Source organism: Platalea leucorodia (genome assembly GCF_965183815.1).
Source record: "Platalea leucorodia genome assembly, chromosome: 4".
Classification (NCBI taxonomy): domain Eukaryota; kingdom Metazoa; phylum Chordata; class Aves; order Pelecaniformes; family Threskiornithidae; genus Platalea; species Platalea leucorodia.
In genome coordinates, this window is record NC_138826.1 from 31,042,238 (window position 1) to 31,061,603 (window position 19,366).

Below are 19,366 nucleotides of genomic sequence, written 5' to 3' on the forward strand. Positions count from 1 at the left end.
CTAGTAGATATAATAGCTATTGCTACTCTAAATGTAGGTTAAAAATTGAGAAGTATGGCCAAGTTGCTCACTTTTAATGGGCAGGCATTAAAAATCACATAAATAATAGTTGTATAACTGAAAAAGTACCATCTGTTTCACTTGGACTCTGAAAGCTGCTGTCTTCCATTCTGCAGGATTCAGGCATTCAAATTCCCCAAGAGTTAGTTAATCAATCAGTAGTACAAGAAATGAAAGGAAAACAGTTGACCCTGCTGGGAAATGACAAGGCCTTATGCACATCTCAGATCCATCATGTGGTTTGCTCACGGGGGGAAGTTGGCAGGCAGGTAAGGATATGGGGGCTGGACAAGCTGCGCATTGCACATTCTCCAGAGCCACACTACACCAGGACCCTAGTCCTCAAACACCTCCAAAAGGACAGTAAGGTCATTCCTGTGAATGCTCACCACTGAGCAACTCACATATGTCCTTCAACTCACATACATCCTTGTATGTCTGGGGCCCAAAATGAGTAATTTGTAAGTGTTTGCCTTTAATCAGGCTGTGCCAGCGTGCACCTTAATTTAAGCCTCAGTTATGAAGAGGAGGTATTTTAATATACAGAATAGTCATTGCCAGATAAATACCCTGGCCAGTTTCTAAAAAAGGGGTGAGGGGAGGACCTATATGCTGCAGAAATTCTTGGTTCATACTTTTCCCCTAATTACCAACTCAATGAGTGCCCCTTTGTTTTTCAGGTCACTCCCCAATTATATATTACATGTTTCCTTCGTTCCACAACCTTTAATTCTTTTCCAGTGTTGCAGAATTAACTGGACAGGGTTCTTAATCTCGTCTCTACAAAGAACTTGTTGTAATTGCAATGAATGCTTTCATTTTGCTGCTGTCTGAAATACGATTTGCAGGGGAAGGGGGAGTGCGGGTTGATGCTAGTCCCATCATTAATGACATTCTTGTGGGGATTGTAGTGGTGGGAGTAAAAACCCCAAAGCTTTTATATAATAAAGAGCATGTGTCTGCACGTGAGCTTCTCCTTTAAGAAGCCTTGGGCTAGTGGAAGAAGGGGGATCCAGAGAAAAGGCAGCCCTACAGCTATAACAGAGGGCAGAGGTTAAATCTGTTGGCATTTTTATCGCAACTATGGTCACTGCATACCCTCTCCCTGAAGGCTTCACTGAGTTGGAGGTGTTTGCCATCGGCACTGCCCTACTGGTAGAAGGTAAGCTCAGTGCGGGACCTCAGCAGCAATAAGATTTTTGCCCCTATTATTCCTGGTGGGAGGCGGAAGGAAAATTGAAGCAAACAGCAGCATTTGTGGTATGCTGACCCAGACCTATCGTGGTTACTGTGGCTACATCACTAGTACTTCTGGTGAGTAAATCAGGGTGAGCTGCAAGCCGTTTGCAGCAAAGATCTGCTCTGCATACATAGCTGCCTTATGGCAGGGAAACACTTGCTGCTTAGCTTTCTTATGAAGAATTTGGAATGTAAGATTTTGTTGTTGAGTTTTAAAGGCAATTTTATCTTCCTTGGGGGAAGGATGTTGAAATGACTGATGATCTTTCAATAAAATTGGGCTGCTTGTTTTGTGGGCTGTGATGGCCTTCTTATAATCAAAGATGATAGGTCCAAAATAGCCTCTTAACTGTTAGCGTACATCCAGATTGCATTGGTAGCGCTGCAATTAATGGCTGCTGGGTAAAAGTAACAAACAGAAATAAATTTGCATGAGATTCAAAAGCTGTCACAGTGTTCAGAAGCAAAATTTGAGGTAGGAAACTGTATTCATTTAATTTAGCCAATGTGGGCTTCGCTTAAGACATGTGCCACTTTGTTGAGAGACTGCAACAAAACTCTGAATTTGTTCCTACCTGGCAGCTAGCGAAGGACAGGTTTGTATCTAGGATTATTTCAGTGTCAGTCACTGGCGTCTCTTCTGAGCTACATCCCAGTCAGGGCCTGGGACCCCATCCCTGCATAGTGCTGCTCAGCTGGGGATGCAGGGATCATGAGGCCCAATAGCAGAGGAGGAAAAGCTATAAGCACCATCAGAATGGGATAAATGCTCATGAACGTGGAGCTTGGGAGAAAGGAGGATGCTTGCTCTCTCCTTGCAGGCAAGCTCTGCCAGAAGACAGCATCGTTCTGCCTGCAAAGGAAAGCTGGAGGAGCTGTGTCAGAAACTCTTCCTTGGAAGACAGAGAAAAGAAAAAGCTTCTACTAGCGGCCCAGGGGCAAGCTGCTGCCTAACCAGAGAGTTCAGGGCTAAACCTGGCCAACAGCCATTAAGCCAGCTGCAGGGCCTGGCAGGTCCTGGCATGACTTTGCGCTTTGTTACTGAGGGGTGAGAAGCGAGAGGAGGACAGGGACACCGCTGGGTGCTGGCAGAGCCCGACAGCCAGGGCCCTGCGGGGGAACGGCTGGTTGTGGTACCACGGCCCTGCCGGCCCTCACCTGCCCGCCCACCCCCCTGAGCCTGGGGGCTGCAGCCTGCCAGGGACCTGCAGTTGTTGGAGTCCAAGCAAAGTACCTGCTGGAAACCTTCACTTAGAACTAGATGTGGTCTAAAAACATTTATATTTTACTAAACACAAGTATTTTCTATAGGGTTTTAGGCAGAATGTGCCCAGCGGATTGGCAATAATACTTTATCTTTGCCATCTGACTTAGAAGATCAAACTAAATAATTAAAGATTAATTCTCTTTCTCAGAGACTCTGAGAGAAAGGCAATGAAGGCCACCTTTTTTTGCTGCAGTTTCTAAGTGCAGTTTGCAAAGAAGTGCTGGGGAAGAGGAAAACCTTGCATTCACTTTATTAACTGGACATATTTGCTGTTCTAAAAATGAAAACTCAAAGCTATTTTTTTAAATTTAGTAAGTTCTCTATTTGTACACTCATGCTGGCCTTCAAGAAAGCACAGTGGGGTGAAGCCTGGAGCTTCCAAAAACAGAGGAAAGACAGAAAAAAGTTGATATAGTAATAACTCTTCAGCTCCACTCTAAATATGGTTACAACATACCTCTCCTAAAGGCTCGACTGCATTTGGGAGAGTTGGCAGCAGTTTTACCCTGTGGGTGGGAGGTAAGCTGGCAGGGAGGAAATAAGAACAGCAGATCTCAAATGGCTCCAAATATTTGTCCTGGAAATACTTTGTTATATGATGTGCAATGAAAGATGCACATCAGCTGTTACTGTGGTTATGCCATCAGCCATTAATGCAATTAAGGTATGAGCAGGATTTCTGACTAGAAGAAATCATCCATCTTATGTAACTGCAGAATTAAGACAATGAACATAAGTAACTACACTACTTTACAGAATTAGGGGATATGGATTTTTTTCTGCGCTACATCATTTCTCTTTCCAAGAAGAACACAAAGAAAAACACATACTGCCTCTCATCTAACTAAGACTTAGAGATGGGATGTTGAGTCAGAGCCTCATCAGAGCTAAAATAATTCAGGTCATCTTGAAAAGGACATTAAAGGACAAAGCTTGAGTTTAAACCAGTGAAGAATGGGTTTCAGGGTGGCACAGCTCCGTGCCAGGTGAATAGCTGGGGTTGCCTGGATGCTCCTCTCTGAGGACCAACATTAACTTATTTTTTTAAATCTATCGGTGACTGCTTTTTATAATTAGATTATTCCTTTCCATGTATAGTCTATTGACGAAGGGCAGTAATAAGATTGAGCTCGTGTGATTCAAGCACTGTCTAGGTTAACCTCAGACAGAAGCCCAAAGGGAGGCAGGCTGACTGAAACATGGGTGAGGGATTTCTATGCTTAAACACAAAAGAATGTTACCACTGATATTAAACACAACCCATTTCTCTGCTAAAGACAGGCCTGGAGATGTGTGCACCAGCAGCATGTGCTGGCTGTCAGCCCCTCTGAAACTGCCTCCTCTGCATCTCCCTCGCTCTGATCCACGTGTCCCTGGATGGAGCCTAGCAATCAGGTTTCTCTATTAAAACAAAAGGCAGAATTACAAATAAGATTAAACCATTTCTGCTCCACATGAGCGGCCATATCCCTGCTGCAGTTTGAAGCATTGGCTTCAGTTGTCACCTATGACTTTTCTCCTGAAAGTCTTTGTAACTGTGTGCAGACTATGACCACTACAGATATATTCCCTGTGCATACGTTTCCACAGTAATTATTGTTCTCTCATTAAAGAAAATAGCAGTACCATTGTAGAAATTTTCCATTTCCAGTTGAATCACACCAAACAATTCTGTATTTCAGCCCTGCTTGGTTTCTGTCTGAATGGCTTGACAATTATTTCTTTCCGAAAAATCAAAGAACTCCGAACACCCAGCAACCTGCTTGTTCTCAGCATCGCACTGGCCGACTGTGGGATCTGCATCAACGCATTCATCGCTGCCTTTTCCAGCTTCCTAAGGTATATCTTCTTTTTCCTAAAGGATGCTCAGAAGAACCATATGAAAATTAACAGCTTAAGTTCTAAGAGGTCAAATTAATTAAATGACTCTCTTTCTAGCATACCACTTAACCAACCTTCTCATTCTCTCAATCTGAAACAGCAAAATGAAACTCTATATAGTTCTACCAGGCAAGTAAAAAAGCAGACTTTACTGCATATAATCACAGACAGATTATAAAACCGCTTATAGAAGACATTTAACCAGACAGCTTTACGAGTGGTTATAGTAGAAGCTGCTTGAATATCAAAACAGTAGTACATCTTCATTTGACTAAACCTCTAGACTGACCCCAAATTTATCTGCAAGTCTTTCTGGTTTTTTATGAACCTTTCCATTAAAGCACTTATTTGTGAAGTTTGTGGAAAATGAAAAGGAGATCTCTTAGCAGGGAGTTCACATCAGTTATGACACATTTGATTTCCTGCATTTTCACACATGTCAATCATTTAATCAGAGGACAGAAACAATATCAAGCATTTCAGTGAACAACTACAACAAGCAAATCACAAGCAAACCATACTCAAAAAAACCCCCACCACCCTATAAAATAGCTGAGGAATAATTCCACCTAAGTAGCATATTTTTAAACCCTGGAAATACCTTTAACAGCAAACAGCCAGAATGTGACCATTTTATTCTCTCTTAATGGATATAAAAACATTTTTTCAAATCAACACATCAATAATAAGCTCCAATGCGGCCTTATTCAACACTATTTTACCTTCTGTATAGGTCACTCTTGTTTCAGACACGTCTCACTGAATTCAATAAAGATGCCTTTACTGAAATGGAGCTGAGAAGCTAAGGTCAATACATCAAAATGAGCTTGGTTTTAACAACTGCAGGACCTTTTCTTTTAAATGGGAGCAGAAGTTTGCCAGCCTCCCAAGAACAGCTATCTCCTGTTCAAAGGGACTTCCAGGGGTAGTCTCCTAATGAATTATACTGGTGTTCTGTAAATAGATGAGAAAGGAGATTGCTGAAGATTTCCACCTCACAGCCAGCTTTAGGAGCATAAGAGTCAGGTTAGATGAACACAGAAAGAAAAAAAAGCCATAGCTCCTTGCCATGGGTGACCAGGATATTGAAGGCACATGTCAGCAGATGTCTACTACATGAGACCACCTCATGATTCTTTTCATCCTATGTCTGCAAAGACATTTGGAGGTCTCAGTCTTGCTACCAGGAGCATTTTTATCTGTTGTGAGCTTTTGTACTGTGTTGCCTGTGAACACTGACTTTCCAAAAGGTTATTACTCATTTACTGCTTTCACATGTTGACAAATTGGTTGCTCCCAGTGGGTGCAAATTTTGAAGATACAGATTATTGGATGTAATGTAGATTTCAAATTAAAAAAACAACTTTCCAATACATAAATGCAGGGTTATATTTTCTTCTCCATATTAAAAGTAAAAATAGCTGTTGTACTATATCAGACACCACTGCAAGATAGATGTTGGCAAATACCTAAAGGCAACCACAGTAACAGCTTTCACAATATTTCTCAGACTTAGCATGTGCACAAGCTATCATTTTACCCTCTCTGTTAATGCAATTTACAAACATGTCTTTACCTTTTTCTATCATTTTCTTAACATATTCCTTGTTTGTTGACAGATACTGGCCCTACGGCTCTGACGGCTGTCAAATCCATGGATTCCAGGGCTTCTTGACAGCACTAGCCAGCATTAGCTCCAGTGCTGCGGTTGCCTGGGACCGGTATCATCACTACTGTACAAGTAAGGGCTACAATTTACCTAGCAACCTTACCCAGATCCTGCTATAGGGCACCTTGCTTAGATTTCAGAGAATCAAAGCAACACATATTTATTATCTGTGTATCTTATATGTAAGTTTATTTATCTTGCACACTAGAGATAGAGCAAATATAAACAATCCCTCCAAAGGACCTCTTCCCATACAGGGAGCACTAACCAATCACCTTCAGGAGATATGTCCTTTTCCAGATCTCATCCAAGTTCTAACCCTCTTGCCATGCTTTCACCTTCTCCATAAGTAATCTTCAGTGTCCCAAACAAAATCCAGCTCCTCATATTGAAGAAAAATCTATGCACCTTGGGCTTCCGTCCAACACCCCGCTGTGTACCAAATAGATCTTCATGCCCATGCAGAGTTTACTAATTGCAGATAAATTTCATGTAGCTAGAGAGCTGCCTCTGCAGATACAGCAGCTGGAACAGAGCCCACAGCAAAGCACTTCTGCAGAGGTACGATCAGGCAAACAGAGCTCAGCAGCCCTGCTGTGCGACACACAGATGCTTTGGGGCACAAGAGCCATTTGTGGGGTTTGTGCTATGTTTCAGGCCCCCTTATGAAGACTGGAACTCAGCACATTTGTTCCCAAGCAAGGAACAAATTATCTGCAAGTTTCAATAAAAGTGGCAGAGCTATTTTTAAGTACTGATAAGAGGAGGAATATTTTTCTTCTCTTAGTGAAGGTCATTTTTTGTTTTTTCTTACAATTTAGTTTTTAACTGGCTCTGACACCTTAGCTGGGTTTAATAGAAATCTAGTATTAGACAGGGAGATCAACCCAGGAAAATAAATTTGGCTTGTTTGTGAACTTATGAAAGCATATTTTTGATTTAGCTGAGAAATAGAGATTGACAGGGTTGTCAAATATACAGATTTATAGAGATAGATACGCTGTGTCTTTTATCACAGAACTACCTCCCAAACTTTGGCAGTACTGGATTTGTGCATTCATGTAGTGGCAATTTCTGCTGAATTAGGGTGCTGAGTTGGATGTGGTATCTGTGGAGACTGCTAGGACTTGTGCTGAGACTCCAGCTCTGCTCCAGCCACCACTGCAGATGGAGAGAACAGGGGAATAACTGTATTCTCTTAGCACAGAAGCTGGGAAGCACAGCAAGGGGCATTATCATCTGCTGCAAAACAAACTAGCAGCCTTGTGAGCATTGGAACTGGCAAAACCTGCTTTCTTGTGAACATGGTGCAGAGGGATAATGTTTGCTTTTGTTTAGTAAGATAGACTTGTGCTGACTGCTCTATGGGTGCTTTCACAGGGCCTCACCTCTCCCCAAACACCAACTTTCACAGTAAATGCAGCAACTTAGTACCTCTCAGTCCCCACTTCACTCTCAAGTTTACTTCTAAGTAGCAAATGTTTCCAAAAGTTATTAGGAAAGGACTGAGTGACAAATACAGTGTACAATCTCATGGCCTTCATTAGGAAAAGGGAAAGAGACATGATATGAAACACAAACTTATTCTGAAAGGACATCTTAGCACTCTGTAATGCTAGGAATGCCCTAATCTGCACTATTTGGCCATTTTGGCAGTCGTGTGGGAGCTCTGTCACCTCGGAGAAATGGATGAGGTCTTCCCATACAGATCAGCAGCTTTCATGTTTCCTGCTAAAGCCTGGCCCTTTCCAGAGGAGTGAGGAGTCCAGAACACCCACATGACCACACCGTTCCCCAAAAAATTGTGTCCCTTTGGCGATGTTGATGGACAAATGCAGCCCTCCTTTTCTTGTGCTAAAGCACAGGTTGCTTAGACCACTTCACAAACTATTTTCTAAATTAAAGTATAAAAGTTGGCTGGGGAAGAAACTGCTGAGCTGCAGCGCTTCAATCCCCTCCACCGTTAGCCTCCACACAGCCTTTCAGGCATGGCCTCCATATGATTAAAGCAGCAAGTGGTAAAACACACCCAGAGCACACAGTGAACATGTTCAAGCTGATGATCCCATTGAGGGTGGAAAGGTTGCCAGCTTTTTGTTCTGTAACTTTTGTCAAGAATTCAGCTCAGGCAAGGAAATGTGGGGTTTTTTTCATATCCCGACAAAGGCCCCAAATAATGCAGGCTGTAAGCTAAACCCATACCAACACCCTTTCGACACTGAAATGTGTTTGGAGCCAGAAGAGTAGCATCTGTATTTTACGAGAGAGACAGCCTGAAAATAAGCATGTCTGTGGAAAGACGTTTTACTCTCTGCAACATTGACTTTAATGCTTTCGTGTCATGCACTCCTCCAGACAAGAGCATACTACATTAAGAGCACAGGCAGAGAGACCCTAAGGGCACAAGCTTCTTTACTTTGCTCAAATTGTTACTTACTGATGGCCAAACATTGCTGCTATTACTGAACATTTTGAACAACAAAACAAAAACAAAAACCCAGAAGGTTTTAAAAGCTCGTGCTCTGTGGCTGTTCCAGTAAAAGGAGCCACTTCGAGTTTCATCCTTCACATGCTGATTGCAAGGAAGATTAAGTTGTATTTCATAGATCTGATATACCAAGCCTACAGGCTATACTGTGTTCTCAATCCATACATTAAACTCCTGTTGACACTGGTGTGAGTTGCATGCCTGTACAGAAGGTACAAAATACCTTTGCCTAAAAAACAAAGCTATCAACCTTTTACCTTCATTCCCCGGGAACTGGTACTCCTTCCAGACTCAATTACATCCCCAATGTTTTTGTTATGTCCTAACAGTTTCCCAGAAAACCTTTGTTGTGGCATTCCTCAGCTTGACACTTGATTATCCACTATCCATATTTCTGAGGAAGAAAAAGCTGATAAGAATGTGAGAGATTACTATGGTGATGAGAGAAAATGGGACTTTTCAGCCATTCTGGATGCTAATAACACAAATATGTTCACCAGCATCCTGAAAATTAACCAAGTTTTTAAATTTGGAAGTCAATACAACCCTCAGTGACAAAGTGCTAGCCTTTAAAGTGTATTAACAACTAGACATGTCACTCATCAGAAAACAGGTTGGTATTGATTGGCATATGGAAGAAAATAGTATGACCGCCACACAAGACAGAGAAGCTAGAGTTTCAAGACATTTTACTCTTCCTCCTCTTGCTTTCTTCCTCCCAGGCAACCATGCTGGGCAACTCCCTTTTCATCCCCTCATGTGGCATTGGGGTCTATGAGATGCAACTTTCACAGCAGGGAGGAGAGAACTACAGAAATCTGTAGTCTAAAAGCATGCAATAAGAGGAGAAAAGGCAGGGGAGTCTGAAGGGTTTGAATGTCAATCACTAGCAAGATGGGAAAATAGATTATTGTATTTCAAAATTTGATCATTAGGGGGAAAAGGAGAAAACAGAAGCAGTTTTATGTTAGTGCCTGACGGTGAAGGAGGAAAGGGCAAACTTTGAGGTCTATCAATAGTCAAGGATTCAGGACAGAAGATGACATTTTATGTCAAGGTAGACATTGTTAGTTCTCCCTCCCTGGCCATTCAAATGAGGAAAATGTCCTGGATTATGTTCTTAACATAGCAAGGGAGGAAGGAAGCAGCAGCCTGGGAGGTCTCACTGAAGCTGGGATCAGGCAGGCAGAGGGCAGCTGGTGGACAGCCCAGGGGGTCAGCAACCTGAAAGCAGGCAGCCACCTACCACGGAGACGTCTTTGCTGATGGCATTTTGATCTAACGCACAGTTCATTGTGGAGAGGGTAGTACGCTGCTGTCAGCTGGTTATGGAGAGGGGAAGGATCCTGGTCATTTTTTTTCCTTTCATAAGAAAAAAAAAAAACTAGAAGATTTTACACTTGCATTTAAGAATTAGGGGGAAATGGAAAATCTGAAGTAATTTGTGTCAGTACTTTTCTCAATATTATGAGAAAAAAAACGAACAGCAGGGATTTTGCAGCAGCATTCAATTTCAAGAAGTAGAATTGCAGTGAGTTTTATCTAATCCTTAACATTCAAGGAAATCTAGGTTGTTATATCAGTATTCAAAGATTAGCAAACTACCACTTGCTCCAATTGCAGCTGTCAGCTCTGTCAAATTAGGAGCATGCCCTTACCTCCTGTCACACTTCCTGCAGCCACCCTGCCACACTTCCTTCATCTAGTCTTGCACCTGCATTAGTTTTCCCTGACAAAATGCCAATGTTTATACAGATCTTGCATTTTCACTGAATTGCCAAGACAGCTTTATGATCATGGAGAGTCACAGCAAAAAATTAATGAAGTGAAAAAATCCCTTTATTAGGTTATTTTAAAGAGCTTTTTCTAATGATAAGCACAAAAGAAGCTATTACACAGTGCAGCTTTCTTATTCCTACAAAAAATGAATACTTGTGAGCACCAGTGACTGGTGCTTTTCGCACTGCAGGTGAAGTAGGTACCAACACCTATTTTACTTATGACTGATATATATTTTCCCTTATAAGACTTTCAGATATTTTTGTCTTTGACAAACTTTGCCAGTTTTAAGTGATGCATGCCATGAAGTCTGGAATATATCAGCTATTATAACTTAACCATTTGCAAGAATGAGGAAAAGGGACTTTTTTTCCCTCCATCATAGAAAATTCTGTTGACCTTTTGTTTGAGAAATTCCTTTTGAACACCAGCCTGAAATCTAGTTAAAAGGTAGTCACTATGTCAGAGATGTATTTTTTGCTCTTTCTGTGAAAATCAGCTAAATGTTTGACCAATTTATAAATCTTCAAAAAATCTAAATTCGTAAATGTCCCCACAGCCCACAGACTAAAGATGAAGAAATAGTTTATGATTATGTCACTAAAAACTGGCCAGCGTAATCAAAAGGATTGTTCCATGCTCCATCTAGTACTTCCTAAAATTTAAGCTTTTGACATCACGATTTTAGTAATCTTTAAACGATGGGCTTTTTTTGTTTGTAAGAGTGACCTCTTTCTGTTCCAAAGCAATTACAGAAGCCCTTTAAAATCTCCTGTATTAATATTTCACTGTATGGAAAAGAGAAGCTTCCTTCTTGCTTTTCAAGGAGAGAAAGCCGGAGCACGAGAGTGATTAGACTTAATAGGACCAAATTGCCAGCACTAATTAGGAATTATATCCTTAAGCATATGCTGAGCTCCATACATACACAGTTAACTGAATTAGGACCTACATGGCTATTACATTAAATTTTATCAGGCCAAAAAAGGCATTTAAGGCAAAGCAATGGCGTGCTCTGCACAAAAACAACTGAACTGCTCTCGACTTGCTCTCTTGCTGTCGACCCTCTCAGAGAAGGACATTTTTGCCATGTGAATGGAGCACGATTCTTTCACTGTCCTTGTACTGAAAGTACTTTTTCTGCGTAAAACTAAAATAATATCAAGTTTGTTTAATTTTATGTTTGTACATTTTTAGCTACTTCTGATGTGTCATTAAATGTTTTCTGGAGGGTCAACAGCCAGCTGATTTCACTAGGACTATTTCACCATTATTCTCATTTTGCAAAAGACCAAACCCAGAAGGAAAAATTTAATTTTGTAAGTTCTGATTCTCTCCTTTTCCAGTGTCCAAAATGGGACTCCTTAAATGTGAGGAGAAAGAACATATGAACTCAGCCCCAGAAATGACGTTTCCAAACGCAGGCTGTCGAGATATGCCTGGTGCCAGACTCCATTATTGCATGGTCTTTTTATGCTACATCCAATAAGAAAATGGGGTTCCCTAATACCCATGGAAAAGTAACTAAAATAAACTTTTTCTTACAGTTTTTCATAGAAGAGGCACAAACATTAAAGCAAAAAATGAGAAAAATAAAGGAAAAAAAAGGAAAGCTAATGGAAATTGAGAAGTGTCGTCTCGCTGTGCTCCCCATGGCCCTGCCAGGCACGCGGGCTTTCCAAGCTGCAGCAGAGGGGGAACCAAGGCAGGGCACTGTCAGCCAAAAGCATGGGGAGTTTTTCCCTAGAGTGTCCTATAGGCTGCACTTTTCCTGTTAAAAAATTAAACATAGAAATCTTCATTAAAGCCACTTTTGATAGAAAATATTTGAAAGCCATTTCAGCAGGAGGCCTGATGACTTTCTTGTTGCCTGCACGCACCCCAGCTGGTAGCACACAGGGCCAGAGGAAAGACGTGGCACCAAGAGACTGGGCACTGTGAAGGACCCCGGAGGTGGTGGGAGCCAGTGGAGCAAGAGCTTCCCCTGCTTTTCTGTGCAAGGCGACAGCAGGGAAGGTGAGATTTCCATGACACCCTCCCCCAGATGCATGCAGGCAGCTGGATCAGCCGCCCTCTGTCAATGCAGGCACCCATGGGCTGCCTTCAGCATGCTGCCGACACTTTCCCAGCAGGTGAGGGCAAATTTTGTCAATGCAAGTGTCTTTTCCTTACATGCAAAGATCCATAAGGTGCCAGTGTGTGGCTAGGACCCAGTGACACTAGAGTGCCTCACTCATGGCCCATCGTGTTTTGAGACCTTCAAGATATTGAAGTAGTCCATGAAGTGAAAGAATGGGGTGGAAAGAGAGCAAAGTGTCTGCCACAAGATACCACAAAAAATAATTGGTATTAACTATTTTGTAGGACTTGCTGAGAAACAAAAAAAACCCAAGATGTAGTTTGTTTTCTCAGAATATCAGAAGGGCTTACCACTTAAAAATTGTATTCCCAAAGCAATAAAGCTACTTTTTGCATGAGCTTTCTTTAAAAGAAACACAATTCAGATCCAGGTTTCACTGCAGCTGCCTTTGATAATGCCTTTAAAAAGTTGCTAGAATATCTAAACCACAAAAGAAACCTGACTGTTTGTGTAATAAGCTTTGTCCTGATTGATTTTCAAGTTACGGTTGTGTAAAACCAAGCTACAAGAACCACTATGTAGAACACAAATGGAAACCTTGGATGAGTAACAGCTCTAACATGCTTGTTTGAGCATATACCTAAATAGATTGCCGTTCTGAAAGATACAACTTAGGCTACATTGCTTCTTTGGACTGGGAGGTTAAGAATAATTACAAGTTACTAAAAAGTTTGACTCATATTTCTAACCCCCAGAACAGAAACTATTCCTTTATTTTCATCTATGTCATTCTCGAGTCATATTATATCAGTACTATAAAGCAATATATGAGCCTTTGCAGCCAAAGTATATCTTCTATGTAGGAATCATACAAAAGACAGATATTAGTCATTATTAATCATTCTTCATTAGTAATTATTAAAAAATAATGTTTAAAATTACTTTAAAAATCAATAGATTTTTTTGTAACTACCATATTAAAACATAGAATATTTAATAAAAAGGATTTTCTTTACTTTTTCCTTGGTATTTAAATTGCAATGTGTACACCTGTCTTTTCCCATAACTAATTTTTGAACACCTGCACCAAACAATTTTTCCAAGTTGATTTTTAATGCAACTCAAGCTCTAATTCTTTTCCCTGAAGAACCTCTGGAAGATAAGAAACAGGACAGAGGTAGAATCAGCATTCCTGCAAAAGGGCAATTTCACTAACACACCTACTTTATTATCCTTCTTTAAAATAAATGGGGACAGTACAACACCAAATAGCTACTGTAGAGTTTGTGGTCCTTCCCAGGGCTGCTGCCTTATGGGGATCTCCAGCCTGTGCGGCCCCCACATGCTCCCCACCCACAAATCAGGCACGTCTGATCCCATGGCAGGGCCTCACCTCATGCACCTGATGCATCTCAACTTCATCTTTCTGAGAAAGGTCAGAATCTTCCTGGCCTGTTGTCATGCTGCTGCTGCTAAGGGCAGACAAAAAGATTGCTTCCCAACCGCAGTGAAAATTACATCATTACTTCTCCCTAATGGGAGATTTGATTAGAAAGTAGTAGTGGGCAAAGTCACCGTGCTCCTTGCTGGTGCAGCTGGCGTCATGGGCTATTCAGCATGGGCACGATTATGGACGTTAGCCTTGATAACAAAATTATCCAGGCCTTTTTACACGCAAGCAGCGAGGCGAACACAATGTGCTGCAGCAGCAGGGAAGCGTGCCTGCCTTCTCCATGAAGAAATAAATACTTGCTGTGTTTTCTGAAGTTTCCAATCTTTCATTTCATTCATTGACCTGTTCCTATGGTATTTTATGGAACTGAATGAGATAGGCACAAGTGATCATTTTTATTATAAAATTAGAAAAAAATTACTAATGCTGAGCTTCATATTTCCTGTTCCAGGCCAAGCAATGATCTTAAGGGCAAAATAATTTGACCAGCAGTGTTTTTAGCACAAGATCTGTTGTCAGGTTGTGTATATATATTCACATATATATTGATGAGCAGCGTTTTTAGAACAGGGTATATTTAATACCCACGTGTGCCCTGCATGCCTGGAAGGGTGGGAAGGAAGCAGGCAGGGGCTGGGGACTGCGTGCAGTCACATTTCTGATCTGACTCACACCGTGCAGCGGGGCTCCAGTTCTTCAAACACTATTTATTGCATCGCCCTGTGCCTTCTACTCTCTGCCTCATCTGAGTCGTTAAACATGTTCCCAAAATACAGGAATATAATGTTTGTAACAGCAGCTGTATCTCCAGTGTGGTACAAAGCTGAGCAGCAATATAGCATTTGTCTAAGTAAAGCACACAAAAGGGAACTACAATTTGCTGTTTCCTAAAGTCTAAAAGCTTCCCTTAAATTTAATGCAAGGTTGATTTCTCCAGACTCAGGTCAGCCTCAGGCTACAAAACACAGACACAACTGCTTGTTTCTGCCCGAGGCCCAGGGGCCAGGGCACTCGGCTCTGGCCCCACAGAGCCCGACAGCTTTGCCCTGTGATTTCATTCTGGGCATGGAGACCGGCTTTTCTCTTCCCGCAGGGAGCAAGCTGCAGTGGAGCACGGCCATCTCCATGATGGTGTTCGCGTGGCTGTTTGCTGCCTTTTGGTCTGTGATGCCGTTGCTGGGGTGGGGGGAATACGACTACGAACCCCTCCGAACCTGCTGCACCCTGGACTACAGCAAAGGGGACAGGTGAGGGCCAGGGCCAGCTCCCACAGGAGGGCGAGTGGAGGCTGCCATCCTCTGGGGTGGCCTCGGCAGCACACCAAAACCCACAGCTGTCCCCATCACTGTTGCTGGGGCAGATGTCCCTCCCCAGCGGCTGGGGCAAGGCAGGCACCACCTGAGGCTGCCTTGACTCACATGGCGGCATGTGGGAACAGCTAAAGTCAGCTTCCTCCGTGGGAGAGGCTGGCGCTCAGGTTTCTGCTACTCCCTTACTCCTTGGTCATCTATAAGCTGCATCTGTTCTGGGTTTAGGACTTGAAACTCTTTAAGAATGGTTTTGTTTTTATGCACTCCAGCACTGATGTCTGAGTAGGGATGCTTGGGTTTAGAAACCAATCACCTCTTGTGATTTTCTGCAATGCTATCCATCCTGCGCACAACAGCATGGCACAACTTAACTGGCCTTCAGCAAATGCCGCACCTAAAGCATGTTGACAAAACTGCTTTGGGCAATTTTGAAAATATAAGTTAATGAATATTTACAGCAAGTTTACAAAGATGCCCTAAAGAGGTATTAACAACCTCGTTATTTTTTTTCCTTCCTCACCCTTTCCAGAAACTATATCACGTTCCTTTTTGCTCTGTCCATTTTCAATTTCATGATCCCGGGCTTCATCATGCTGACGGCCTATCAGTCCATATACCAGAAGTTCAAGAAAAGTGGGCACTGTAAGGTAAGAAAGTTTCCTCAGCCCCTGCAACTGCCTTGCCAAAACAGGGCTCCGTCCAATAGAGACAAAGTCCTCAAAAAGCCAGTTTCTTTCATAGAGGCTTTGGCTCAGCTCCTTCTGTGCTAGCTCCCCAGTGCTACTTGAGTAGGAGTGTAGCGCAACACAGGATGGGGCCACCCAGAAAGTTCGTGGAAACTCCATCCTTAGAGATTTCAAGATTTGACCAGACAGCCACATCTGCCCCAACCTAGTGCTGTAAACAGTTCCGCGTCAAAGCAGGGGTCTGACTAGTGACCCTGAGGATTCCCCTCCACCAACACTGGTCCAACTCTACTCACAAAACAAACACGCAGCATGCAGGATATTTGCTAATAGCACATCAATGTTTATCCAGGGAAACTTTGCTCAGGAAGGATCATTATTTCCTGCTTTGCTACAGGCTCTTAGCTTATCGCTGAGGAAGTCAGCCAGAACTGCAGCACTACAAGGAAACACGCAGGCACCCCGTGGGGGGAGAAGGGCCTTCCTAAACACGCCGTGTTTACACTTGGCTGAGGAAATTCAGAAATCTTTATGAGCTGGAAACAAAGGAATTGCTCTGGTGTGGCAGGTTTATGGGAATGTAATGTGGTGATTATATGAGTTGTTAGGTGCAGGATATACAGTCTGGGACACTATGCGTGGCTGGCGGGAGCAGCCTGACCCCTGCACTCAGTAAAGACAGTCAGTTCTCAAGGGGGATGTTATACCAGCAAAGACACAGACAGGCAGACTGGTTTGTAGCTGTCTGGAATATGTACATGTGCCCTGTACATATTTCTTGAACAAATCTCAGTGTTCATTATTATAAGTCTATTACCTTTGTTTTTCAGGGAGTTTATGCAATAGCATGTGATTTCTTTCTTCCAATATTCTGTAGCTGTGCAGACTAGTTACGAGACAGAAAACTTAAGGATGAAATTATCACTTCCCTATTCATTAATATTTATCAGATGCTTGGGAACAGCTGGCCATGAACACCATGGATAAGGCCCTAGCATGAAGGACACAGGAATCCTACTACCACAACGCAGATGTCACTGCATACCTCTGTTGCACTACTGTAGCAGTGGCTTCACACAGTTTATTTACCTGCAAGACCCTCTAAGAAGTTAGCAAAATATCGTTCCTTTTTATCTGTTTTTAAATTTACACATTGCCCACCACCCTCAGCAGCACTTACCGGCCATGGCTTCTATGTCTAGCACACACACTGATTTAACTGATCTACCATAAGGTGCTTTGTCACCTCTGCCCGGGAGCAACTGCCACTCCCCAGCCGGCCCCCCAGAGCAGGGCTTTGGGGCTTGCTGCACAGGCAGCCCTTGACACGGAGGGAGCCATGTTCACACACCTCCAACATTGACAGCAAAGCAGCAATGATATGGCATGTCGTGCTGGCTGATCCTCTTCTGCTACTGAACGCAAACCACGGTCTCACAGGATCTGTCCCGTCCGCTTGTTGCAGCATGTGGTTGTGAAACACAAAGGAGTTTATTGCTCTTGTTTTTCAGTTTAATACTGGTTTACCATTGAAGACGCTGGTCATTTGCTGGGGTCCCTATTGCCTTTTATGCTTCTACGCAGCAGTTGAAAATGTGATGTTCATTTCACCAAAATACCGCATGGTACGTCTATGCCACCCGAGGGAATTCAAACAATGACATTCTCCTTACTCTCCTCTCTCTGTTCCTACGGAACAATGCCAATTTACTCACAATTGGTTTTACTTGTTATAACATATATAATAAGTAGATCATTTCCTCCAAGCATTCTGTTCATCTGCCACTTTTAAGGCAAAACAGCTGAGCACAGTGATGTAACAGGCATTGTATTACTGCTCTGATCAAGCAACAAGTTAGGAAGTCAGGGGTTTTTTTTCTTCAGCAGTCAGAGGTCTGTAGCCTGCACTGCTTCATGGTTTGTAAGAGCTTTTTGCATCCTTCCCAGGGTCAAGTAACAGCTCAAAATTTTTTATTTTGAAGAGACTGTCTCATTCATTTTTCTAATACTTCTCTCTCCTCAGGGAAGCTTCAAATGATCGCTCTTAAGGTTATGCTGCCTCCTTTTTTCCATGAGTCTTGGCTCTGAGACTGCATCTGTGACTCAGTAATATCACATCAAACCTTTCAACTTTCATTCAGTCCCCAAAAATCAGCCCAGTTTCATGTCAACAAATGCATTACTGTACTTAGGTATTCAGTATCCCACATAAAATGTGTTAGCAATATCAGCCCACTTATCCATCAAAAGGTGTCCACGGCACATCCTTCAGTCCTCCTAAGTGTTTGTATTCACTCTCAACTGAAATAGCCCAGTTTCAGGCAATGCTGATCTAAATTCTTTCTCCTGGAGACTATAATTTCCTGAGCAAGGGCCTCCAACAGACCAAATTGGTTTTACCTGTCATCTCTCTGGGGGTAGCAAGCTACTGCCATTGGAGACAGGCATTTGTTTGGTAAAGGGAAACTGAGCCTAGGCTGAAATCAGCCCATTGGCTCCTTGGTGCATTTTCCTATTAATAAAGATTGTGTCTCATGACAGATTCCTGCCGTTATTGCCAAGACTGTGCCAACGGTGGATGCCTTTGTATATGCCCTGGGGAATGAGAACTACAGAGGAGGAATATGGCAGTTCCTCACAGGACAGAAGATTGAGAAAGCAGAGGTTGATAACAAAACTAAATAACCCATTACAGCATTAAGCTAAACTAATGCACCAAAAGCAAAATGGTAGAGGAAACTGTGTGCATTCTCTGATATGTATGTGCAAAGGTGGTTCCACATTGGAAAGGCCGTGCTTTGGCTACAAGCAATGAAGTTCTGAAAGAAAGCCCTCCAGATAACTGTCCAAACCATCACAAGCTGCTTGTCAAACAAGCTGCCTTAAACCTGTGTTGATTGTCATCAGTCTCATTATATATGTCACTACAAATAAACTATGTGCTGGAAAGCATTTTTTTTTCCTGATACACTAACATAAAAGCTCAGCAAATTAACTGAAGCAGGGTATTCATTTATCCAGTGAGACCTCCTCAAATCAATCTGTGCAGTTTGTCCATATGGCAATGTCTGGATCACTAAAAGATTAAAGGAGTATCCAGTATTACACCACGTCTGTATAAATAGCTTGTTCATCTGAACAATGCATTTTCAATGCACTCAAAATGGGAGTTCCCAAATTTCCATGATGAATCTGCCATCCTAATTCCATAAAAACATTTTAGTGGGCATTTTACCCCAATAAGGAATATTAGCTTGGCTCCTATTCAAATGAATTAGTGTGTGACATTCAGCTTTGTCACACACTGAACTGCATCAGATTTTGCAGCTGCTGCTTACCAGGACACTCAACAAGCTCACGGTCCATCATAAAAACATTCATCTTTTTATTGAACACTGAGCAAAAACTAAAGGGAGGTATGGGTCAGATTCTGTTCTAAAAATGTCATAACAAT

General features: G+C 42.3%; 2 protein-coding genes across 2 annotated transcripts in view; one reads left to right on the plus strand and one right to left on the minus strand.

Annotated features, from left to right (window-relative positions):
* The window catches only part of LRIT1 (leucine rich repeat, Ig-like and transmembrane domains 1), a gene marked incomplete at its 3' end in the record, with an annotated part of 65,801 nt that overhangs the window by 24,181 nt on the left and 22,254 nt on the right, over positions 1 to 19,366 (minus strand).
* On the plus strand, positions 1,144 to 18,597 carry RGR (retinal G protein coupled receptor; the record flags this gene model as incomplete). The annotated part of the gene is made up of 7 exons (XM_082310644.1): positions 1,144 to 1,222; positions 4,249 to 4,405; positions 6,067 to 6,188; positions 15,010 to 15,163; positions 15,756 to 15,873; positions 17,424 to 17,537; positions 18,454 to 18,597. 7 exons carry the CDS (start codon positions 1,144 to 1,146, stop codon positions 18,595 to 18,597), a joined length of 888 nt encoding a protein of 295 aa, XP_082166770.1.